Source organism: Prenolepis imparis, unplaced genomic scaffold (genome assembly GCF_030444845.1).
Source record: "Prenolepis imparis isolate NDT839.2.m4 unplaced genomic scaffold, iyPreImpa1.0 SCAF_3, whole genome shotgun sequence".
NCBI classification, from domain to species: domain Eukaryota; kingdom Metazoa; phylum Arthropoda; class Insecta; order Hymenoptera; family Formicidae; genus Prenolepis; species Prenolepis imparis.
In genome coordinates this window covers 6,296,429-6,322,222 of record NW_028141161.1, presented here as the reverse complement: position 1 = coordinate 6,322,222, position 25,794 = coordinate 6,296,429, and the positions used below count along the sequence as shown (strand labels likewise).

The 25,794-nt window shown below is 33.7% G+C and overlaps 4 protein-coding genes, 1 long non-coding RNA gene and 1 pseudogene across 6 annotated transcripts; 4 read left to right on the top strand and 2 right to left on the bottom strand.

Annotated features, from left to right (window-relative positions):
* LOC145933659 (ribosome biogenesis protein BOP1 homolog) lies at positions 1–4,553 on the top strand. The gene is made up of 8 exons (XM_083033612.1): positions 1–273; positions 729–1,457; positions 1,544–2,219; positions 2,347–2,556; positions 3,599–3,876; positions 3,959–4,058; positions 4,135–4,330; positions 4,400–4,553. The coding sequence occupies exons 1-8, from the start codon at positions 193–195 to the stop codon at positions 4,551–4,553; spliced, it is 2,424 nt and encodes an 807-aa protein (XP_082889738.1). The 5' UTR covers positions 1–192.
* LOC145933660 (tRNA (adenine(37)-N6)-methyltransferase) lies at positions 4,354–7,474 on the bottom strand. Its single transcript, XM_083033613.1, has 3 exons — positions 7,318–7,474; positions 6,592–6,915; positions 4,354–6,506 (listed from the first exon to the last, which is right to left on the bottom strand). Exons 1-3 carry the CDS (start codon positions 7,404–7,406, stop codon positions 5,117–5,119), a joined length of 1,803 nt encoding a protein of 600 aa, XP_082889739.1. The 5' UTR covers positions 7,407–7,474; the 3' UTR covers positions 4,354–5,116.
* A 5,375-nt stretch (positions 7,475–12,849) lies between these two features.
* Positions 12,850–14,509, top strand: LOC145934324 (pre-mRNA-splicing factor 38 pseudogene; annotated as a pseudogene). The gene is made up of 3 exons (XR_014425011.1): positions 12,850–13,250; positions 14,089–14,247; positions 14,337–14,509. The product of XR_014425011.1 is annotated as a pre-mRNA-splicing factor 38 pseudogene (transcript).
* Positions 14,510–14,638: 129 nt separating this feature from the next.
* Positions 14,639–16,216, top strand: LOC145934003 (uncharacterized). Its single transcript, XR_014424971.1, has 4 exons — positions 14,639–14,933; positions 15,056–15,252; positions 15,708–15,856; positions 16,079–16,216. It is a non-coding gene; the product is annotated as an uncharacterized LOC145934003 (long non-coding RNA).
* Positions 14,984–16,116, bottom strand: LOC145934002 (uncharacterized). The gene is made up of 3 exons (XM_083034138.1): positions 15,978–16,116; positions 15,687–15,816; positions 14,984–15,570 (listed from the first exon to the last, which is right to left on the bottom strand). The coding sequence occupies exons 1-3, from the start codon at positions 15,984–15,986 to the stop codon at positions 15,266–15,268; spliced, it is 444 nt and encodes a 147-aa protein (XP_082890264.1). The 5' UTR covers positions 15,987–16,116; the 3' UTR covers positions 14,984–15,265.
* Positions 16,217–18,424: 2,208 nt separating the features above from the next.
* Positions 18,425–25,763, top strand: Recq4 (RecQ4 helicase). Its single transcript, XM_083033096.1, has 7 exons — positions 18,425–18,646; positions 19,080–22,175; positions 22,332–22,619; positions 23,049–23,384; positions 24,065–24,227; positions 24,318–24,640; positions 25,228–25,763. Exons 1-7 carry the CDS (start codon positions 18,440–18,442, stop codon positions 25,456–25,458), a joined length of 4,644 nt encoding a protein of 1,547 aa, XP_082889222.1. The 5' UTR covers positions 18,425–18,439; the 3' UTR covers positions 25,459–25,763.
* Positions 25,764–25,794: the final 31 nt, after the last annotated feature.

Genomic DNA, 25,794 nt, shown 5'->3' with positions numbered 1-25,794 from the left:
ATAAGTTTTCTATAGCACAAATCAAAAACGAATTTTACATTTACATGGTACACGTGTTTTTGTATATTTTACTCAATATTTTATTTAATAGACGAATATCCAAAAAGGAAATAATAATATACGTGATTGGTAGAATAATAATATACATGACTTGTACTTAAACTAGTTTCACATCAATAAATAGTAAGGAAAATGGGAAAGAAAGTCTTAAAAAGAAAACAGGTTAATCAGAAATCACGACAAAATGAAGAAATTAAAAATGATATATCAAAGGTATTGTCTGTTGTTATACATTCTATATACATATATTTTTATTTTTTATTATATAATATAAAATAATATTATATAATGAAATAAAAAATATAATTTAATTAATAAAGATATTGATGCCAGTTTTTGGTCGAAATAATTGTCTACCTGTTATTTTCATAAAATAATATATTTTAAAAAATTTTTTAATGTTTTATATTAAAAATATTTTATATTTATGTACACACATGTTCAAAAGTTTGGAAGCAGGTTGGAATTTGTTAACTAAAATCATCAAAAGTCAACTTACAGATTTTTTGTTATAATCAAAGGATATATGACAAAACTAACTTAAAAATAACATCTTGTATATCTACACATCTTATGTCTAAACATTATATTCTTGTTTATTACATCTAGTTCAAAATAAAAATTATTAATATAATGTAATGATAAAACATAATTTCTTAACATTTTAGAATTCTAGCATCGATTTGTTAGAATCTTATATCAATGATGAAGATACCACAGATGAAGAAGTAGAGAATAATGCGGATATAGATTCAGATGAAGAGCAGGATCCCATTGTATTTCAATCTGATGACGAAAATAATACACTTGAGTCAGATTATGAATCTACAGATGTTGAAGATTCAGAAGATAATGAAACAATAAATAATTCTTCTAAAGGAACACAAGAGAATTCACAAGTTATGTTAAAAGATAACAAGAGTAAATTAAAGATTAAGAATAAAGATAAAAAATCTCTAATATCTAAAGCTACAATATCAACAAGAAAAGAAATATCATTAAAAAATGATAAGAATTCTAAAAACTCAGAATCACCAGGACATGAAGATGATTCCTGCAAGAAAACACAAACTAAAAATATGCCTAGTGATGAAGATGAATATGAGTATGATAGTTCTGATCAGGAAGATATTTCTAACACAATTGGGAATGTACCGATGAAATGGTACGATGATTATGATCATCTTGGTTATAATTGGGAAGGTAAAAAAATTCCAAAGCCAGAAAAGGGTGATGAATTAGATAACTTTTTGAAAAGAATGGAAGATCCTGACTTTTGGAGAACTATAAAAGATCCTCAAAGTGGTCAAAATATTACATTAAGTGAAGCAGATATAGACTTAATTGTAAGAATTCAAAAGCAAAAAGTACCCGATGTTCAATTTGATGAATATGCGGTAAGCTATACTTACAATAATTTAATTTTAGGATGTATTGTTATGTATTATATATGAAAAATTTTCTTATTTTATGTTGTAAACAGCCATGGGTGGATTGGTTTACCTCCGAAGTAATGAAAACGCCTCTTCGAAAATTTCCAGAACAGAAACGTTCTTTCTTACCATCTAAAGTTGAAGCTAGGAAGGTGTCAAAATTGGTACATGCTCTCAAGATGGGTTGGATGAAATCTACTGCCGAGATGCAAAAGGATAGGGAAAAGATTGAGGGACCACAATTTTATATGTTGTGGCAGTCTGATGATCAGGCAGAGGAAATGCGTAGAATCCATAAGCATATTCCAGCACCTAAAAGACATTTACCTGGTCATGCAGAAAGTTATAATCCTCCATTGGAATATCTATTTGATAACAAAGAACTTAAAGAATGGAACAAATTGAAAACAACTCCATGGAAAAGAAAATTACACTTTATACCGCAAAAGTACAGTTCTCTTCGAGAAGTACCAGCATATTCTAGATATATCAAGGAAAGATTCCAGAGGTGTTTAGATCTGTATCTATGCCCTAGAGCATTAAAGATGAGATTAACAATAGAGCCTGAAGCTTTAGTTCCACAATTGCCCAGTCCAAAAGATTTGCAACCATTTCCAACAACAATGTTCATGGTATTTAAAGGCCATACAGATATGGTCAGAAGTATTACTGCAGAACCAAGTGGTCAGTTTATTGCTTCTGGTGGAGATGACATGTTATTGAAGAGTGAGTTAGCTCATCACATATGTATTAATTTATATTTATTAATAATTAATATGGGTATTTTTATGTAATGTGTATTAATAAATTATACACTTTACATGTGGAATATAAGAGATGTATTATTTTACAGTATGGGAAGTGAACACAGGCAGATGCTTAAAAACAGTGCCCTGTGGTGGTGTTATTAGAAGTGTTGCCTGGTGTCCAAACCGAGCTATATCATTGATAGCCGTCGCAGCTGATAAAAAGGTTCTTTTAATAAATCCAGGAGTTGGAGATGATCTTGTTATCAGCAAAACTGATCAGCTTATGGAAATAATACCACAGAGTGAAAAAATAGGTAACAATAATTCAATAATTAAAGCAATTATTGTTTATATAGTCCATTTTTTTAATAATTTTTAAAAAGAGATTATATAAATATACAGGGTGGGCCATTTTAATCAATCCATGCAAATATCTTTTGAACAATGCATTTTAGAGAAAAATGTTTCATACAAAAGTTTTTTGACTTCGAGGGAGACATAAGATGGTGTCATTGGTTTGACCTTGGATAGTCGTTTGAAAGTCACACGAACGTCATCTTCAACTTCTTAAATGGAAACCCATATTTTTCAACGCATTCAATATTCTTGTAGCTTATCTCGAGAGCTTTTCAAAACACTATAATAAAGTATTTTTTCATAAAGTACTTTTTGAGTTATGAGGCTTGAAGTTAACAATTTTTTGACAAAATGTAAAATATCTTGTAAAATATTCAGTTTTCAGTAATCTTATCTTAATACTTTTTATGCACGGAATAATGAGACCAATCAATTGGTGTAAAGAAAACACATAGTTGCTTTTAAGAAAAAGTACGCAGCTGCATGTTGCAAATTACATAAATTTTTTTTAAACAATTGTTTTTTTTTACACCAATTGATTGGTCTCATTATTCCTTGCATAAAAGTATTAAGATAAGATTACCGAAAACTCTGAATATTTTACAAGATATTTTACATTTTGTCAAAAAAATTGTTAACTTCAAGCCTCATAACTCGAAAGATACTTAACGGAAGAACATTTTATTATAGTGTTTTGGAAAACTCTCCAGATAAGTTACAAGAATATGCATTGAAAAATAGGGGTTTCCATTTAAGAAATCGAAGATGACCTTCGTGTAACCTTCAAACGACTATCCAAAGTCAAACCAATGACACCTTCTTATGTTCCCCTCGAAGTCAAAAAACTTTTGTATGAAACATTTTTCTCTAAAATGCATTGTTCAAAAGATATTCGCGTGGATTGATTAAAATGGCCCATCCTGTATATCTATATAAGTTTTCTTTCTTTGGACAAGATTGTATATGTGTATGAAATTAATGTATGTTATATGATATTAGTAAGTGACAGAGTACAAAGTGCAGTACAGTGGGAGCAAGTAGAAAAAGAACATTGGACCATTGGAATTAGGATAATTTTAAATAACTTTAAAACTGTAAAACAAGTAACTTGGCATGGAAAAGGAGATTATTTTGCTGCTGTAATGCCAGATGGCCAAAATAGATCAGTGTTAATAAATCAGTTGTCAAAGCGGAAATCTCAATTGCCTTTTAGTAAATCAAAGGGATTAATACAATGTGTGTTATTTCATCCAATTAGACCGTATTTATTCGTTGCAGTAAGTAATAGTAATTTGCTAAAAAATTAATACTTAAATCTTTTTTTAAATAAGTTATTTTATTTACCTTTTTCTTTTTTAGACCCAAAGAAACGTGAGGATATATGATCTTGTAAAACAGGAAATGGTTAAAAAATTATTATCCAATTCACAGTGGATATCAACAATGGCTATTCATCCTGGTAAATTATATTTACATATCTTGTATCAATTATACATGGTTTCTTAATGCATGATCGTCAATAAAAATTTTCTTAGGAGGTGATAATGTCTTGGTAGCAACGTACGATCGCAAAATGCTTTGGTTCGATTTGGATTTGAGTACTAAACCTTATCAAACATTGCGATTACATGGAACTGGTGTACGTGCAGTAGCATTTCACAAACGATATCCTCTATTCGCCTCTGGAGCTGATGATAGGGGACTTATTGTGTCTCATGGAATGGTGTACAAGTAAGATATAGTCAATATGAGCATTCTTTTTGCATATCTGTATATTTAATCGTTGTATACTTTTTTCAGTGATCTTTTACAAAATCCGTTAATTGTGCCACTGAAAAGATTGTGTAACCATGAATCATATAATGATTTTGGTATTTTGGATGTCATGTTCCATCCTATTGAACCATGGATATTTTCCGCAGGTGCAGATTCTACTATACGAATGTATACATAAATAAATATATATAGATATTCACAGAATATTACAGAATCACCATCCTTATACCAAAAAAGAAAAAAAATTAGATATTCTTTATTATCATTATTATTATCTATATTATCATTCTCTATTATATTATTATTCTCTATTATCGTTTTTCCAATTTTATATAAAATGCATAAAATATATGCACTTCTCTTTTTTTCCTTTTTTGTTACTTGGTATAAATTCTTTACAGTATAAATTTAAGTAATAATTGAATATAACAAAAGTAGGAACTTGTACATTTACATTAAAGTTAAATCGTAAAACATTTCATTACATTCATTATTATAATAAATATTCTGTTAGCTAAAATAATTATTATGTAGTGCTTTAACAACGTGGTATGACCGTTGACAATATTTAAATAATTATTATATAAAAAGTAAAATTATTTTACAAGACTTTTAAAAATGGAAATTTACATAAATTCATTATGCTAAATCTCGATATAGGAATAGTATTTTTTTGCTCCTCTCTCTCTCTTATTTCCCAAAAAATGTTTGCTTATATCTCATCCGTATAATATATAAAGATTAAGATAAAGGAGAGTGTCCTAAGCACTGCCATTCAGGCTCACCGCAATCGCAAGTACGACCCGCATGTCGCACTTGGAATACAGTAACGATACCTCTACTATCGTCAAATCTACACGTGATGTGCAGATCGTATATTAAAAAAGTGTAAAATTGACTACCCCATCTTTGCCTCAAATACACCGATCTAGGATCTTCTCTCAGTACATTTTCTATAGCTTGTTTTTGTTCGTCAACTTTGTCATCTGAGATCTCATTTAATTGCATCAATGCACGTTCATTGAAAATTACTGACAATGTTGTAGTACGAGGTTGCATAATCCAGTTTGGTACCCTTATTTCGGAAAAGTTACCTTCTCCTGTCGCCGTATTCACATTCGGCACAGACGACACGGCTGTCGCTGCGTGAATATCCGGCAAAGTTCGCGATGGTGTCAAACTTTGAGACTCGAGTCCTTCCTCTCCATCAGGCGCTTCACGTATTCCCATCCTTACAGGAGAATTGTCGACTCTTGCGTGCAACATATGATTAACTAAATCTATATCTGTACCGCAAACTGTACTCGGACCATCTGCTCCGTCCAACAGTCTAGAATTGCGTAAAAACTGATTCTCAGTATAATATATTTCATTATTATCTCTCTCTATGTACGTTGAATCGGTATTGCTAGGATTATTTAGATCTACATCATGTAACCTGCTATTCAAATCGCTAATAGAATCTGTTTGCGATTCGGCTATTGATATTTCAGCATTCTGTTCAATAGCATTATCTAAATTTAATCTCATATCAGGTGTCCTATCTTGCGATGTTTCTGTATGCATAATATTTGTAGTATCAGTTTGTAATGAAGTAGCATTATTAGCATAAGCTTCCATCAGTTGAGCAGGTTGTCTTGTAATATCATAGGCATCAAGATTTGGATACGCTTGAAATTCTTCTGCCTGGAGCCTCAAAGCTATTTCCTCATCTCTGGAAATATCAAATTCAGCTTGTCCGCCACTGTTGGTGTTTGTATCATCATTGTTAAGCTCAACTGGTTGGTTTTCACTTAAGTTAATGGTTTCTTCTGTATTGTGAAACGTGTCTGAGACATTTGTATTATTCTCTCTTAGTCTATTACTTAATTTCTCAATATGTAATGGGCTATCATACTGTGGTATATACGGTTTTATGTCTAGAACAGGGGTCTGATTAACCATATCGACACCTTCAAAATAAATTGTATAATTCTCAATTTTTAGAATTTTAACTAAACTTAGGCCGATGGGACATGGCCTATGTGGAGAACGTGTAGAAAATACTCCTGTTTTTATCCCATTCAATCGTGGTGGTGCAACTTTTGCACGAGTATGCGTTGAATCATTTCTATGAAAATGGAATAAAATCCTATGAAAAGAGAAGGCAAAAATTATTATCTGTTTCATCAATAACATTAACATTATTTTTTTTTATAAAATTATGCTATTCTTACCACATGTGTGAAAAATCCTGTAAACCCTGTAACGCATGATCCGGATTTGTAAATACAGAATTATAAAGTGTTAATTTCCCTGGAACTTTTCCACATATTCCAGATTGTCGTGGGGTTGCCCTCTTGTTGGGAAACCAAGTAGAAATAACACCAATGGGTTTTAATTTGAGAATGTCTTGATCTTTACTTGTACCAGGTTTTGCTTCTTCTAAAGTTATTAGCTTGGAATGTGAAAAGGCTTCCGCATGTTTTTGCAACTCCAAGACGCGTTTAATATTATCAACGTCTTTATCAAGTATATACCGTAGACCTTTCACTTGTTTTCTAATGAACAAATTTTCTGTTCAAATGTGTTGTCTTAATAAATAATTTAAATAAAGTCAACTTATAATAAATTTCAATTTTTAATATCCCCTCCCTTTTCGGCTAATATAATTTTATAATAATCTCATATTTAGCACTAAATCTGACCATCTATCAGATAATAAAGTTTTATATATATATGCAATAAGATAACATAAAATATCCTATGCTAATCGCAGATCATATTTGTGCTAAATACAAGATTAATGTATAAACACAAAAATGAACTTATATGTATAATAATAAAACATCAATAGAAACAAAATATAATTAAATAAAATAAGTATATTGATATTGTATGCAACGTAATATATATAACATATACGTATACATGATTAAAACGAACAACTTTTTTCAAAGTACCTTAAATTATTAATCTCTTGTCTGGCTGTATTTAATTGACCGAGTAAGTACTCAATAGACAAGCTAGGATTTTGATAAGTCAAGTCCATATTCGTTTTTTGTTTATACACAACTTCTTATATAGATCACGAATATATACTAAATTTTTGACTATGAGTCTTTGGCATGAATATCATCAATCATGAGGGAAACCGCAGTGTCGATTTGTGTCATTAGAGTTCCTAGAAGAGACTAGGGACTCACTAGGGACTCTATAGGGATTCTATAGGGATTCTATAGGGATTCTATAGGGACTCTAGATTGTAAAGCGAAATCAGAGAGAAGAATGAGGGTGCCGTCACATGGGACGTAACTTGCGTAAGCGTAACCAGCGGATCGCCAATCACCGAGTTATTCCGTGTAACGTCCCGTCATTTTCGCGAAACCATATTTTTGCGCGCTACTGTTTTTCCTGCGCCAATACTTAAAATTTAAGGATAATTAATGATTTTCCTCTTTACATATAATTGTTTAGACTAAAATCAAGCATTTATATTATTAATTACTAACCATACCAAATCTAGGGTCTCCAGTTATCTAGTTCTAACTAGCCGCTACCAGGAACTAGCGATCCGACCAATCAAACGTCATCCGAGACCCCTGAGCGTATACTTCAACTAACCAGTTGTTATTATATGAAACTAACCCTTAGCAATAAGAATATATTTTAATCATGACTAACCCACCTATATATGAATATTCAATATTAATTAAACAATATAATAATATTATTTATGGAATCAGAAACATAATAACTTGTCGAACTTTACTTAACGATTTAAGACTTATAGTAATGAGTTTTAGAAGTATTTTAATCATTGACAGAATTATTATGAGGAAGGTTCCATAAATCCTTATCTTGCGATGCATTGTAACGACAAGCCTGCGACAAGCATTCGATGAATTACTAAAAGTGTTCAAACACTTAATATTTTAAGATTTCATCCGCAATTATATTTACGAAGCCTTATTTCAGTCATTAAATGATTTCGATAACGAACCCAAGATTATTAAGATTTATTGAGTAAATTATTAAATGAAGAGACTTATAAATAAGGCCCAAGTGGATATAATTAAAGAGAATATTTTATTACAGAATTAAGTCAAACGAGAACAAGGAAGTCTCGATATTACGTTATGGAATCATAATTCTATAATTTAGAAATAACCTAATCTTACCCTATTGCATTAAACTCAAGTTTTATTATAAATTATCAATCATTAAGAATTCTAACTAATAATATAAAATAAATTATATAAGAAATGATTCCATAAACGTACAAATGAATATTTGGCGAACTACAAGAAACTTTAACATGTATCTATGCGCAGACCTCTCTAAAATCAGCTCATAATCAGCAAGTAATTAAGTGCCGATCGTAGGTGACAAGCCGCTTCCGTCCGTTATCTCCCTCGCGTTATCGGATGCTAGCGTTCAAACCACAAAAGAATAATAAATTAGACACTTCTTGGAATCGTCGCTCCTCATCTCAAGCTCACCGCCTAACTTCGATATCCGGTCCAGATTATCTAAAACTCGTAAATTGATAGTTGACACCTAGAGCGTTCGCTCCTGCGGGTCACCGTATCGTGACCTCTTAGTACAATTTATTGTGACATATTCCAAGAAAACGTCTTTCTTAGAAATCCCCACCAAAAGGGAATTGCACACGACACTCAGATTTTTCTCGATTTGATGGGTATATAAACCCTTAATTCTTAACTTCATGGCGGCATACCATCATTAGCATCTCACCGTAACTCTACGGCATCTCATTATCGAGATCCTACCGTAGCTCTACAGTACATCATTTCTGTAGCCTTACGATACTCTGTATAAAGTCACGCGTTTGCCGTCAACTGCGTAGACATACCCAATTTGTTAGTCGCGCATAGAATTATAAAGTAAAAGTTAAATAAAGAACTCTTGTGCTTCAAAACTCGAATACGTTGATTTTGCCAAACATCCCGCGACCGAGGTCCTAGAGAAGGGAAGAAGGCGAACGAGCGTATTACGATCCACTGCCTGAAGTTCACAGTCTATCACAAGGTAAGTACTTATAATTACCCAGACTATTTAACACGCCAATTTTAATTCTAAGTTACGTTAGACTGACAATTCTCTTTCAATCACTACCTTCTCCTAAAACAAATAAACGAAATCCACTGTTAAGCATTGCATGCAGCTAACAGTTTCCCGTTGTCAATCGGTATTTATCAAATTAGAATCTAACTACCTTTCCATAATTTATTCAAGGTATCAATATCAGAAACTAGCAATATTAACGTGTAGAAACAGTACTCTTGATATCACTCGGACGTCGTCCAATCCACATTTTACCTCTAGCCGTTGGACGTACCTTTCGTAAGTCCATACGACTCTCTACCATTTCCTCAGCATCCCGTCGTTGTCGAGCACCCAGCGATAGTGCCTGGTGACAAAGCTCCCCTCAACACCCTGCGTTATTTCCATTGTCGACGATAGGCATCCTTCGTATGCCCGAAGACAACTTCTCATTACCTTCTCTCGCCTAATAATATCGATAACAAGAGACAATATATCGCGTAAGAATTCTTAAATAGAATTCTAGAATTAATTTCGCTCTGGACGTGGTCCAATCCTCATTTTACCTATAGTTGCAACGCATACTTTTACCGTAGGCACAAGCAACTTTCTGCCATTTCCTCAACTTCCTTTCGTTGTCGAGCACCCAGCGATAGTGCCTGGTGACAAAGCTCCCATCAACACCCTACGTTATTTCCATCGTCGACGACAGGCATCCTTCGTATGCCCGAAGACATTCTCCTTAACCATCGACCTTCCTTTTGAATTCATATTTAAAACCAAATGAATAGACGTATCGGATATTGATATCTCACTCTCTCTAGTTCCCCTTCATGTTATCTCACGATAATCCTTATCTAACTCATTATAAATATATTATTCTCATCATTGCCTCTACCAATTAATTCAAATGCTACCCAGATCTACTGAATTAGACGTCCAAGGATTAACAAACGATGATGCAAATTCAATTATAAATATAATTATCGGGCTACTAACTGACGTTTTAGAAGGAACTATTGATATCGATCAACTCATAGTCTGCTTAGATAATCTTCATATCCCTGGTGCTCAAATAAGCGTCGAATTCACAGACGATTAAATAAATATCAAATTCATTTTATTAATTAGCCCCTGAATTATTATTATCATCCAGATGAATAAACAACTTCAAGGCTTAATTTGCAATACAATTTACCAATTAATACTCAATTTGATCTATGAATATTTGAATGGTAAAATAACTTTCGATCAAGTCATAACTATTTTAAACGACATCGAAGATATCGCTAATAGATTCGATACTCCCAACTAGTAACTAATACCCCACTCCTGTGACCTACAACATTCCCTAGATCCGTAACTTCGGTCCTAGCTCTCGGCGTCCCAGAGGTATAGCCGGTGTAAGCAGGTTGCCTCACAAAAATAGAGGGCGCCCGTTTTCTCACTAGCCTAGGCATAGAGAGAGAAGGAAGATCACCCAGACGTGACATCCGATAGAGCTCGATGAAGGGCTCTATCGGAATAACTCGGTGATTGGCGATCCGCTGGTTACGCTTACGCAAGTTACGCCCCATGTGACGGCACCCTGAGAGAGGCCACGCCGCTGTTTTTCGTCAAACGCTTTTTCTCTGCAGTACACTAGCGTCACGTACATCCATTTTACGGCCGCTTGGAACTACATGGCCACATCCACTTTCGATCCTATGATAAAACAACCAATTGATTCATGTCCGTGCTACATCCACTTTTCGATTAAAATCATTGTTTGACGCATATGTATCTGCACATTTTATATCCATAAATTTTATAGATAAAAAATACATTTTGTGTATATATAAATTAATTAAAATATATATATATTTTATATTTTTATACGATATTTTTCATTTTAACAATATATATATACTACGCGCACGCGGATAAATATATGTTATATATAAAAAATTAAAATAGTAAAAGTAAAATTTTATATATATATATAATTTTACTGAATTAAAAAGACATCACGACATCGGACATAAATCGGATGATTTTTATATGATATGTAATCCAAATTTTAATTACCTATTTAATTAAAAATTATCCGATTTATGTCGTGTTTGGTGTCATTTTAATCGCAAAAATCTCACTAATCCATTAGAATTATTTTTAAACCGATTATATGCGAAATACAAAAATATTATTTTCTATAGTAACGTGACATACGATATGAAAGATTATATTTAAAGGGAGCCTCGCGAGAGAGACTTCGGAACTCTTTGATGATACGTCATCTCGCTCGCTCTTTATTCGTTCTCGCTCTCGCTTTGACGGCATCGAGAAGCTCGACTTATCTACAATAATCACGATTGTAAACATCGTATACATAAAATGTAAAACTTTTAATTTGCATTTTATCGGTTTGGAAATAATTTAAACATGACATAAATCGGATAATATTTAATTAAAAATATAATCAAAATTTTAATACTGAATAATTAAAAATCATCCGATTTATGTCATGTTTGGTGTCATTTTAATCGTAAAAATCTCACTAGTCCATTAAAATTATTTCCAAACCGATAAAATGCAAATTAAAAGTTTTACATTTTATGTATACGATGTTTACAATCGTGATTATTGTAGATAAGTCGAGCTTCTCGATGCCGTCAAAGCGAGAGCGAGAACGAATAAAGAGCGAGCGAGATGACGTATCATCAAAGAGTTCCGAAGTCTCTCTCGCGAGGCTGCCTTTAAATATAATCTTTCATATCGTATGTCACGTTACTATAGAAAATAATATTTTTGTATTTCGCATATAATCGGTTTAAAAATAATTCTAATGGATTAGTGAGATTTTTGCGATTAAAATGACACCAAACACGACATAAATCGGATAATTTTTAATTAGATAGGTAATTAAAATTTGGATTACATATCATAAAAATCATCCGATTTATGTCTGATGTCGTGATGTCTTTTTAATTCAGTAAAATTATATATATATATAAAATTTTACTTTTATTATTTTAATTTTTTATATATAACATATTTATCCGCGTGCGCGTAGTATATATATATTGTTAAAATGAAAAATATCGCATAAAAATATAAAATATATATATATTTTAATTAATTTATATATACACAAAATGTATTTTTTATCTATAATTTATGGATATAAAATGTGCAGATACATATGCGTCAAACAATGATTTTAGATTTTAATCGAAAAGTGGATGTAGCACGGACATGAACCAATTGGTTGTTTTACCATAGGATCGAAAGTGGATGTGGCCATGTAGTTCCAAGCGGCCGTAAAATGGATGTACGTGACGTTAGTGTATTGCAGAGAAAAAGCGTTTGACGAAAAACAACGGCGTGACCTCTCTCATTCTTCTCTCTGCTATTGCGAATAGCTGCATCCCGGCGCCTTGTGGTGACCTCTTACCGAAGTTCCGCAGGAAAATTTGAAAATGGCGAATCGCACCGTGGAAGATGCTAAATTTATTCGGGGAACGAATCCGCAATATTTGGTGGAAAAGATCATTAGATCTCGGATATACGACTCTAAATACTGGAAGGAAGAATGTTTCGCCCTGACAGCGGAATTGCTGGTTGATAAGGCGAGGGAATTGAGGTTTGTAGGAGGAGTGTACGGTGGCAATGTGAAGCCCACGCCGTTTCTGTGTCTCATACTAAAAATGCTTCAAATACAGCCTGAGAAAGACATCATAGTCGAGTTTATAAAAAACGAAGAGTTTAAATACGTTCGCGCGTTGGGTGCACTGTACATGAGATTAACTGGCTCTTCTCTGGACTGTTACAAATATCTCGAACCATTATTCACCCAGACAGCACAGTGACGTTTTAAAAACGTATTAAAAATGTACATATTGGACGTTTTGTACGTATTTATAACATCCATATTAGAGCCTTCGACATCTTTAGGACATTTTAGAAATGTCCAGTGTTACTTTTCTGGACAATCGAAACATGTCCATTTTAAGGATGAAACGAACTAAAATTGGACCTGCTTCGAACATTGAACGTATATTTTATAGTAGATAGGTGTAGGTATATATGTAAATTTATATGTTTAGAGTTTAGAGTACTGAATATACCTTACTTATTTTAGTACACATACAGCATCAAAAAATTGCAGAAATCTTGCAAACATCCAAAAGAAACAAGAAAAAAAATTGTTGAAACTGTGTAAGTTCATTTTGTTTATCCGTAATACTTAGATATTCGGGTATTATATAATCTTAATATTCAATATTTGCAAGCTTTATATATAATTCTCATAACAAATCTTAAATACGGGAAAGATAGCGCCTCGTGCGTCACATAGCGATAAATAAAAGAACTAATAATTAATGAATACTGTTTTTATAATATTTTTGGAATGTTACAGTAATATTTCGTTTAAAATATTACAGTTACATGTTCTTATAATGTCTCTCCAATATTACGTTGCAACTTGTAAGATTATAATATTGCTGCAATGTAAATGAAATGTTCTGTGCTGTACGTAAAATGAATGTTTTTAAAACGTCTAAATATAATAATACTTTGAACGTCTAATAATGGATATTCTTAAAACATTCATATTATATCCATGGACATTTGGACTAAATAAAAACCAAAACTGGACGTCCATTGGATATTCTGTGCTGTCTGGGCAATGATAACAGAAAGCTCAGGATGCAGAACAAGCAGGGTATATTTGAGGTCGTACATATGGACGAATTCATCGACAGTCTTCTCAGGGAAGAAAGATCTTGCGACATTATCTTACCCAGGATAAAAGAGATATGTTTTAGAAGAGAATAACGAGCTAGGTACAGTATTTAAATATTTCTTACTAAAGGATATAATATGATTTAGTCATACTTCTCTTTATGTAAATGTAATCATTTATGTTGAACAGAGGCGAATATATCAGCATTAGAGGACGATATGGATGACGGTATCGAATCATCAGAGGAAGAAGAAACTCCACCGGTTAAGGAATCATCTCGCAAGAGACCAGACGATCATGAACGGGAAAGAGATCGTCACAGGGACAGGGACAAGAGGCATACTCGATCAGAAATCCATTAAAATTATTTTTAAACCGATAAATTGCGAATTATACAAATTTTATTTTCTATAGTAACATGTCATATGATATGAAAGATTATAGATAAAGGCATGGACGTATGAATATATCTGGACGGAGCGTAAAGTTAGGGTGCCGTCCCATGGACGTCGGAATAATCGGAAAACGGAATCGGAAAGGTGGAATGGTGGGGAACTAACCAATCGGAATTATTCCGTTCCGATTTTTCACAGCTGGGTTCCCCATGGTGATTATTTTTCGGAACAGACCAGTGTGTGCGTGAACTTACCGGATAGTACAATAGGTTATGTGCGTTTTCAACTTCTGCAAAAGTGTTATACAAAATCTAATATTTGAAAATCTGAATAGTCAAGACAATCTGTTCCTTGTCACAAAAGAAGAAGTAAAATCTTATATTATACCTGGGTAATTAATATAATAAAATAATGAATGTAGTAAATAATATTAGTACATAGTATTTTATAACAAGTATATTTTATAATAGCAGTAATTTATATTAAAAATAATATATTACATTTTGTTTATAGGTTTATTTGATAATAAAAATTAAAAAATGAAAGCAAAAACAGCTCGATTACTTCTTACAAAAATGATAGTGAAGTGGCAAAGTACTCCACAGTTATTTTGGCAACAAGAATTTCAAAGAAGACAGCTGCTGAAAGCTTTCACTATTTATAAAATAATGAAAAAGAGAGAAAAGCAGCAGAACCAACGACGATTTTGGGTACGTCAAATTTTTAACGAAGAACGAAGGCGCTTGCAGGGAGCAAGTGATAATTTAATAAGAGAAATGCAGTATATTGAATCATAAATTTACCTCCTATACAATTACTGACTTCTTGCCATAGATCTTTTTTCTTTAGTTTAGTTCTTTCTTGAAGTGGTATACGATGATCATACAAGGCTGGTCGTTGTTGAACTATACTTATCAACTCTTCATCTATGTCTTGTGTTTCTAAAGTATTATTTTCATTCTCTGTTACATCCTCTGTTACATTATCTGTTATACTTTCACAAGCTAATGTCTCCGTTATATTTTTATCTAAACAATAAGAATGGAAATTTACTATTGAGCATAACGAAAAAAATTTTTGTGTGCTAATATACTATATATAATTACAATTACTATACTACAATATTATGTACAATTTTTCATACTTATCATAATAACTTTTCCAGCCTCATCAACATTTAGAACATGACATGCTTCGTCGTAATTAGCAAAACAGGAATGTTGGTAAAGAACATCCATTTTCAACACCCATCCGCAGTAGCCACATTTTGTTTTCTAATAATAATAAATAAATGACATCATACAAATAAATAAAGTAATTGAATTTTAACTACTATAAGCATATTGTATAAATGTTAGAAATGTATGACTCTATTATTAAATTAAAATTATAATCTAACATAACTCAGCATACATATCATAATTACAATACTTACAAACGACATCACATTCCCCTTTTTTAATCAAAATATATAAAACAGCAACTTTATCACAACACTCTCTCTTAAGTGACAGATATTTATGAACACTTTTGCAGAAGTTGAAAACGTACATAACCTACTATCCGGTAAGTTCACGCACACACTGGTCTGTTCCGAAAAATAATCACCATGGGGAACCCAGCTGTGAAAAATCGGAACGGAATAATTCCGATTGGTTAGTTCCCCACCATTCCACCTTTCCGATTCCGTTTTCCGATTATTCCGACGTCCATGGGACGGCACCCTTAGTTTTACGGCGAGGGGACCGAGACTGGCGCGGCGGGGGATCGGCCATCTTCTTTGGCGACATTTTGGCGCTCTCTTTGAAATTTGACATATCATGATATTTTATTTCTACTTCTATTGCATGAGAACAGACTTTTATAGAATAGAATATTAATTCAACAATTGTGCGCAATTGAAAATAATTTTCTGTTTATATTAAAAGTTTATATCTTTTAATATAAATGATGCAAAATATGATATATTTTTATTGTTTGTATGGAGAACCATAATCCTCATATTTTGGCTTTTTTGAAACGTATTAAAACATTTTAAGCTATAAAGTCATAATTATATAAAATATAATTTATTAAAATTTTTGAAAAATTATTGAAAATAACTTTATACCTAAATATATTTTATACATATATATATATATATATGAATATATATATATATATATATATATATATATATGAATTACACTCATAAACATTAAAATCAACTTTATTATAACAATATTGATCATATATATGTAATACCACGAGACCACTTTATAGCTAAAAGTGTTCTTAATTCGTTTAAAAAAATCTGAATCATGAGAATTACGGTTCTTCATATAAATAACAAAAATATATCACTGCAGCTCAGTTGGTTGATGAAAAAGAATTGTGTTATTGGATTCGGGGAAAGAAAGACTAGATTTTTATCATTAGCTTTGCGATAACTTTTATTGTAACAGCCGATTGCAACACAAAGCGGCATTTTTTAATATTTTCGTGTAATAAATTAATTTCGCACAATAAAATAATTCAATGACACTGTTCTATACCTATGGAGCAGCACTAATGTCGCCAGACAATATGGCGGCCCCCTCCTCCCCTAAAATCTTCACCCCCCGCGCCAGAAGGCTCCGTCCAGATATATTCATATATTCGTCTATGGATAAAGGGAGCCTCGCGAGAGACTTCGGAACTCTTTGATGATATGTCATCTCGCTCGCTCTTTATTCGTTCTCTTTCTGCCTTCGACGACATCGAGAACCTTTCCTTATCTACAATAAATTCACGAATGTAAATATCTTATAAATAAAAACTAAAACTTTTAATTTGCATTTTATCGGTTTGGAAATAATTTTAATGGATTAGTGAGATTTTTACGATTAAAATGACACCAAACACGACATAAATCGGATGATTTTTAATTAGTCAGTATTAAAATTTTGATTATATTTTTAATTAAAAATTATCCGATTTATGTCATGTTTGATGTCATTTTAATCGCAAGAGTCTCATTAATCCATTAAAATTATTTCCAAACCGATAAAATGCAAATTAAGTTTTAATTTTTATGTATACGATGTTTACAATCGTGATTATTGTAGATAAGGCGAGCTTCTCGATGCCGTCGAAGCGAGAGCGAGAACGAATAAAAAGCGAGCGAGATGACGTATCATCAAAGAGTTCCGAAGTCTCTCTCGCGAGGCTCCCTTTAAATATAATCTTTCATATCGTATGTCACGTTACTATAGAAAATAATATTTTTGTATTTCGCATATAATCGGTTTAAAAATAATTCTAATGGATTAGTGAGATTTTTGCGATTAAAATGACACCAAACACGACATAAATCGGATAATTTTTAATTAGATAGGTAATTAAAATTTGGATTACATATCATATAAAAATCATCCGATTTATGTCCGATGTCGTGATGTCTTTTTAATTCAGTAAAATTATATATATATATATAAAATTTTACTTTTACTATTTTAATTTTTTATATATAACATATATTTATCCGCGTGCGCGTAGTATATATATATTGTTAAAATGAAAAATATCGCATAAAAATATAAAATATATATATATTTTAATTAATTTATATATACACAAAATGTATTTTTTATCTATAAAATTTATGGATATAAAATGTGCAGATACATATGCGTCAAACAATGATTTTAGATTTTAATCGAAAAGTGGATGTAGCACGGACATGAACCAATTGGTTGTTTTACCATAGGATCGAAAGTGGATGTGGCCATGTAGTTCCAAGCGACCGTAAAATGGATGTACGTGACGCTAGTGTACTGCAGAGAAAAAGCGTTTGACGAAAAACAGCGGCGTGGCCTCTCTCATTCTTCTCTCTGGCGAAATTAACAGGAGTTAGCTATCTATTGTCTTATATCATCTATGACCATCACGCGGGGTCTCAATTCCAATATCATCAATTCGGAATTTGTATGTCAATTCTGTCGACCCTTAAATCTTACTTTATTTCTCAATAACATGAAACTCCTCGAGGATCCCATTTTTAAAACCAAGTACATGAAAAGTAAACTCCGCGTAAAACGATGGGAAAGCGATTTTATGGAAAAATACGGACGCAAACCTAACAAGGTATGTACTACCTCGCAACTTCTGTTCACATTCTCATTAGAAGATCGATATTAAATGCAGTTTTTCGACTTCTATCTTGCATCCACATTCATATAAATCGTATATTAAATAAATAGAAAATTTATAATTATAATATATGGTAATTATATATAATTATAATTAAAAAAAAAAAATAAACTAGATAAAGATGCAAGTTCAATTGAGTACTTTTACAAGTTTTGAAAATTTTTATACACGTTTGTTACATTTATAAAAAATAAAATAAAAATTGCAACGAAATAAAAATGTAATATCATACCAAAAAGTCGTTACATCCCTATATTATTAATAAATAATGAGATTCAGTATTATATTATCAGGAATGTAACATATTTTTTTGTATCGTATTTATATTGCTGCAATTTTTATTTATTTTATTATTTTTAACTTTTAGAATGACATAAAAGAAGCAGATACATCTATCAAAGAGGCATATAAAGTATATTGGAAACTAAAAACGCGCGCGCTCGAGGAAACCCTTACGGATATTACTTTCTGTGATGATATGCAGGACAATGTCACTAACTCGTTACAAAAGTCACTGAGCAATCAGGAGAAGATTCTAAGTCCAGAAAAAAATACAAAGGATACAGAGAACATAGATCCTCATAATAGCAAAAATTTTACAGAAATCGAGGGTTCTCTTAGCCAATTGAATAGATCAACAGATGTTGAAGGAGTCTGGGGAGACCATTTGAGTAAAAGCAAGGGACAAATGCCAAAGAAAAAGCAAACTCTATTAATTGGTAGAACTTCATCTTTTCAACTATCTAAAAATAAGTTTGAAAGTTCAACCTTTACTAAACGAAACCCAAGGAAATCACTATCATCGACTAAAATCAGGAACAAAGTTGAAAGCGACACCAGCTCAAGCATTGATCGAGCCGTGAGCGACAAAGATGGCTTTGATGTGACAGCTGATGAGGTGAAGTCCATGTTTGATGAATCAATGAAATTAACAATTAAAGAAAGCAAACCTACTTCTCAATATTCTATCAATGCTGTCCAACAATTAGCAGATAGTCAGATGACCTGTGTAAATCGTAATTTAAATGTAGGTTGGCTTGATCGATGCACGATAGCCATCGATTCACAGAGATTCTCAGGCTCTAGCGATTCTGGAGTGGAATCGACAGAATCTAGCATTCACTCCACAAAGTCATCTACTGCGTCTTCTGCCACATTGCTCCAGGTCTCCGATGAAGATTTTATATGCAATAGCGATTCCGAAGAAGAATGCAAGAAGAAACGTATCCGAAATTTCAAGAAGGAGCTGAGTGAACAAGATAATATTCATCCTGCAAAACGACAATGTGTTAAAATTGATTTCGACATCATTCAGTCTAATGATATAATCAACAATGATACATTCAAACAGATTTGTCATGTTAACGAAAGTTTTAATTTAATATGCAAAAATAATAAAAATAAAGATGACAGTATTAACGCATTCAAGTTAACTAATGATATTAAAACAAATTTCAATATATTGGACAAAGTTCGCTCAGATTCGAATGATATCAATAATAAAAAGACGTCCGAGAATATTTGCCAGACTAAAAGTGATCAAACAGAAGATAGATTCAGAATGACAAATACTATTCCTGAATCAGCTGATCTTACAAATCAAGAAGGCTCTTTGGTATCCGATGAGGAATCAGTGAGACAATGTATATCACGTCGAAGAGCAAAACAAGTATCGTCAGGGGATTCCAATAATGCAGAAGAGAAAGATAAAAAGGCAAAAGTGAAGACAAGCGCTATACGGACACGTTCCGCCAAAAAATCCACAAGTCGGCGAAGTAAAGATAAGACGACGAGCAACGAAGAAAAATGCAATGTGAAGGAAAGAAGAAAATCTTCGAGAAGAGATTCAGATTTAGAGAAGAATAATAAGGAGCGAAGTTCAGGCTCGGAAACATACGAGATTCCGGCGTGTGATGACGTGAAGATGTTGCAAACAATTCCTCGCTTTGCGATGAAGCCGACGAAGAGCAGCGATCTCATCGTCCAACTTTCCGAATCGCTTTGCAACGATGACCAAGAAAGGAATGCTTCGACATCTTCGGTAGCGAGTTCTAAACACACCGCGATAGCGAAGCTGGAGAAGAAAATGGTTACTGGGACGATGAACAATAATTTCGTCAGGATAAATTTGAAGAAAAAAGTATTCGTGCGAGGCAAGAAGAACTTCAATTTGTCAAAATATAAGAGAAATCAGTGGAAACATAAAAAGAAGTCAACATCCAGTGAGAATGACTTGGATATAGCTGATCTGATCGACAAAAATGGTATGACGTGTTTCAAATGCGGTGAATCTGGACATTTCGCTAAAAATTGCACAACCTCCGTTTCTCTTCTACCTTTGAATGAGATCGACGAATCTATAAACTTTCCAACTCTGGAGGAAGTTGAGAAGATGGCCAGTAAGAACGCACAAAGTCGCAGGATTGATGGACTTTCGGAAGGATCACTTAACTTTGCTACAAAAACTTCGTGTTCTTCGCAAGAACACGAAGAAAAAGAAGACATGACGAAGTTATTCGACGACGACGACGACTTTGACTTTGACGAGAAAAATACATTCATTTCCCATAAGATACCACAGGAGTTATGCTCCAGATTATTGCCGCCTCGAAGAGAGGTAGTCGATCCGTTATATTCCACAAACGAAGATAATAATCTCATCGGAACGCCGGAAGAAGTCTTCGAGGCACTACGCACCTTTGGTCATGAAAATTTTAGAACTGGCCAAGAGAGAGCAATAATGAGAATTTTGTCTGGCCAGTCTACTCTGGTGAAGCTGTCGACGGGTTCTGGGAAATCCTTATGCTACCAATTGCCAGCGTACCTGTACTCCAAACGTTCCCCTTGCATCACCCTAGTAATTTCGCCCTTGGTATCCCTGATGGACGATCAAGTAACTGGTATGCCCGCGTTTCTGTCCGCCGCATGCTTGCATACCAATCAGACACCGAAAATAAGGGAACAGGTGATGGAATCGGTAAGGCAGGGCAGGGTGAATATTCTGCTGGTGTCACCGGAGGCAGTGGTGGCTGGTGAAAAATCCACCGGTTTCGGTGCCCTTCTCAATCAACTGCCGCCGATCGCGTTTGCCTGCATCGACGAAGTCCATTGCATCTCCCAATGGTCGCACAATTTCCGACCATCCTACCTGATGGTCTGCCGAGTGCTTAAGGAGAGGCTGCGCGTGAAGATGATATTGGGACTCACGGCGACTGTCACAAAGACAACCGCGGAAAGTATAGTGAAGCATCTGGACCTGCACGACGGTATGACCGGGATCATATCAGACCTGCCCTTACCTAGGAATCTCGTCTTGACGGTGTCCAAGGATGTGAACAAGGACCAGGCGTTGATTGCGCTGTTGAAGAGCGACAGGTTCCGCGATTTGGACTCCGTGATAGTTTACTGCATTCGCAGGGAAGAATGTGCGAGAATCGCAGCCTTGTTAAGAATATCGCTGCAGGTAAATATATTAAGATTTCATTTATTATTATAGCCATATTGAATTACAAGACATCAAAAGTTGTGAAATAAAGTTAGGTTTTTTTTATATCCCACTTGAGTAAAAAAACTTATGCAGTTTGTTTCTTTATTCTTACAAATTTATACATCCACATAGGATCCACGAAATCCTGAGAAGCCGAAGGCAAAGATATCGACGATAGCTGAAGCTTACCATGCTGGTATGACGACCTACAGACGCAAACTTGTGCAAAAGGAATTTATGAGCGGCAAAATTAGAATCGTGGTCGCCACCGTCGCATTCGGAATGGGAATCAATAAATCCGACATTCGGGCTATCATTCATTACAATATGCCCGGTACCTTCGAAGGATATGTGCAAGAAGTTGGCCGTAGCGGAAGGGACAATATCACAGCGCACTGTCATTTGTTCTTGAATTCTACGGTATTTATAATAATTGATTCAAATTTCAAAATTATTCTCTCTTTGAAAGAACTGCGCACTAATCCTACATAAAATTGGATTACCAGCTCATTTTCTCTGATATGTTGTAGCTTATGGCTTACTTATGACCTCAACAAAAAATGTAATAGACTCAAAGCTCTCTTATAGCCAGTCAAATACGAAAAACTTGGGCTCTGCGAATATTGTTTGACTGGCTGTAGGTCAATAATTGTCCATTATTTAGCTTTGAGGCTTTTACATCTTTGTTTGGCAGGTCAAAAGCTACAACATATGAAAAAACCAGGTGATTTTACCAGGATCCAATTTTATATAGTGCAGACTATAGACTAGTGCAGGTTTCATTCTGATTGAACTCAATCCTCGACTCTGCTTTATTTATTTTAATCTATTATTATTTCTAAATTATAGCAAGATAGTGATAAATGGGAATTGCGCAGACACATACATGCGAATGGTGTCGACAGACATACGATCAGACACCTACTCCAAAAGATCTTTATTCCTTGCTCTTGCGCAAAAATCAATGGAAAAAATTCCGACCGGAAGTGTCCTGGTCACGAAGTCGCCCTTCCAATCGACGAAATCACTCAAGAGCTTGATATTACGCAAGAAACAATTTCGACATTATTATGCTATCTCGAGCTACACCCGAAGAGCTTCATTACTGTCTTGTCATCTGTATATGTTCGAGCGCGGGTTTCCAGTTACCACGGACCGCAAGCTCTTAAACAAACGGCGCAATCTGTAAGATTTTATTTGAAATCAGTAATATTTTCTAGCGATATAATAGTAAAGAGTAACATTTTTTTATATTTTATTATGGAAAATAGATACTCTGTTAAAAGAACAGAGAAAATCGAGGAGATTAATATGAATTCGGGCAAATCGACCAATCATGTTTCTCCTAAGTAATGTATTAAGGCTCCTGGCTCCTTGCCGACCATGTCGAAATCGTGACGTCAGAGGCGAGAAAACACACGCTAAATTTCTTAGATGCCATTTCGAAATAAAAAAATATTTCGATGAAACAGCACTTCAGATGGCTTTAGCACATTCTTAAAAAACCCCGAAAACTATCCTTTCCCCTTTATAATCAATCAACAGCTGTAAAATGTAATATTATATGAGAAGCTCAGTCCGTCTAGTCTTTGCACATGCGCAGTCATTCCGCATGTCAAAGTCTGATATCTCGATCATTTTACAGATGTTGATTGATTATAAAGGGAAAAGGATAGTTTTCGGGGGTTTTTAAGAGTGTGCTAAAGCCATCTGAAGTGCTGTTTAATCGAAATATCTTTTCATTAAAAAATGGCATCTAAGAATTTTCAGCGTGTGCTTTCTCGCCTCTGACGTCACAATCCAATATGACCGCGGTGAGCACCCAGGAGCCTTAACGAGAAGTTTTTGAATGACTTTGATTTTAGTCTCTACCACTCGCAATGGCTATAGCACTGGACATGCAGAAGGGGATTTCGCACGAGGACAGTAACATGATAGAATTTTCGGTAATCGAAGTCGCGTCGGCCATCGGCTGGGATAGTGGAGTGGTAAAGAGTCATCTGAAAAATTTGGAATGGATAACAGGAAGTAAGAACTTCTATCATTTTACTTCTCTATGTTTGGTTTCCTTTTTAGAATGGATTTTATGTAATCGAATTTTTTTTTTTTTTTTTTAAGCTGACGGGAAGACAAAACGCTCGGCTATATCGGTGCAATACGATAAACTCGGCTTACGGGTGAAAGCGCCAGGCGATCTGACAGACGTGGAATTGGACGAGGCACTTGACGAATTGATTGCCCGTACTCGCTCTCAGGAAACTTCGTGTTTGCAGCAGCTCGAGCTCGTATCCTCTACGTTCGATAGGATCAGCGTACAGACGATCGAGCACTGTTCGATTTTGAACGACGATGTCTTGAAGAGATCGGAAGAGCTCAAAAATATTATCAGAGAATACTTTTTATCGGATTCTCCTTTAAACAATGTTGATATTAGTTTTCAGGTATGCTCTTCAATGATAAAATCTATTTACAAATTTGGTACATATTTGTAAATAGTACAAATTTTTAGTCATTAAGGCTCCTAGCTCCTCACCGACCTTGTTGGAGTTGTGACATCAGAGGCGAGAAAACACATGCTAAAAATTCTTATATGCCTTTCGAAATAAAAAGATATTTCGATGAAACCACTTCAGATGGCTTTAGCACACTCTTAAAATATCTCGAAAACTATCCTTTTCCTTGTATAACCAATCAACAGTTGTAAAATAACTGTAATATGAGACCCAGTCCGTCTGATCTTTGCATATGCGCAGTCATTCCGCATGACAAAGTTTGATATCACGATTATTTTACGGTTGTTGATTGACTATCAAGGGAAAAGAATAGTTTTCGAGATATTTTTAAAGTGTGCTAAAGCCATCTAAAGTAGTGTTTCATCGAAAAATATCTTTTCATTTAAAAATGACATCTAAGAATTTTCAGCATGTTCTTTCTCGCCTCTGATGTCACAATCTAATGTGGCCGCGGCGAGGACCCAGAAGTCTTAAATTACGAAGGATACATTTTCATTAATGTGTTTTGTTTGCAGAATGAGGTGACGAATGAGCAGCAAATCGCCGCCGATGTGCGCAATTTGATAATACGTTATAGAGATACGAAGTTTACCGGTCGCGCCGTGGCTCGCATTTTTCACGGAATACAGAGCCCGAATTATTCCGCAGTGATTTGGAGCAAGTGTCGTTTTTGGAGGACTCATCTCGCTGCAGATTTCAACGTCATTTGTAAAATAGCGACCAGAGAAATTCTAGCATTACGATAACGAGAATGGTTAATCGAATATTACTTGATACATATATTTAATTTTTTATAACAGAGCTTTACTAAATTCTTAGTTGCTCTTATTAGTTAACTTTATTATTTCACATTAAGTTTTATTGAAATAAATTTTCATAATGCAATAAAATCGAGACTTTGATAAAAAATAATTTAATTCACTTTAAAAACTAACGTGTTTTCCACATATTCGATTTGAAGTTTAAAGTTAGTTACTTAGTTTGAAGTTTATCAGAAGCGAATAGTCATTTAATAAAGTGCATATTTAAGAAATAACGCGAAAACTTGTTTTATATTCGGAGATATTGTGTACAAAGGAATT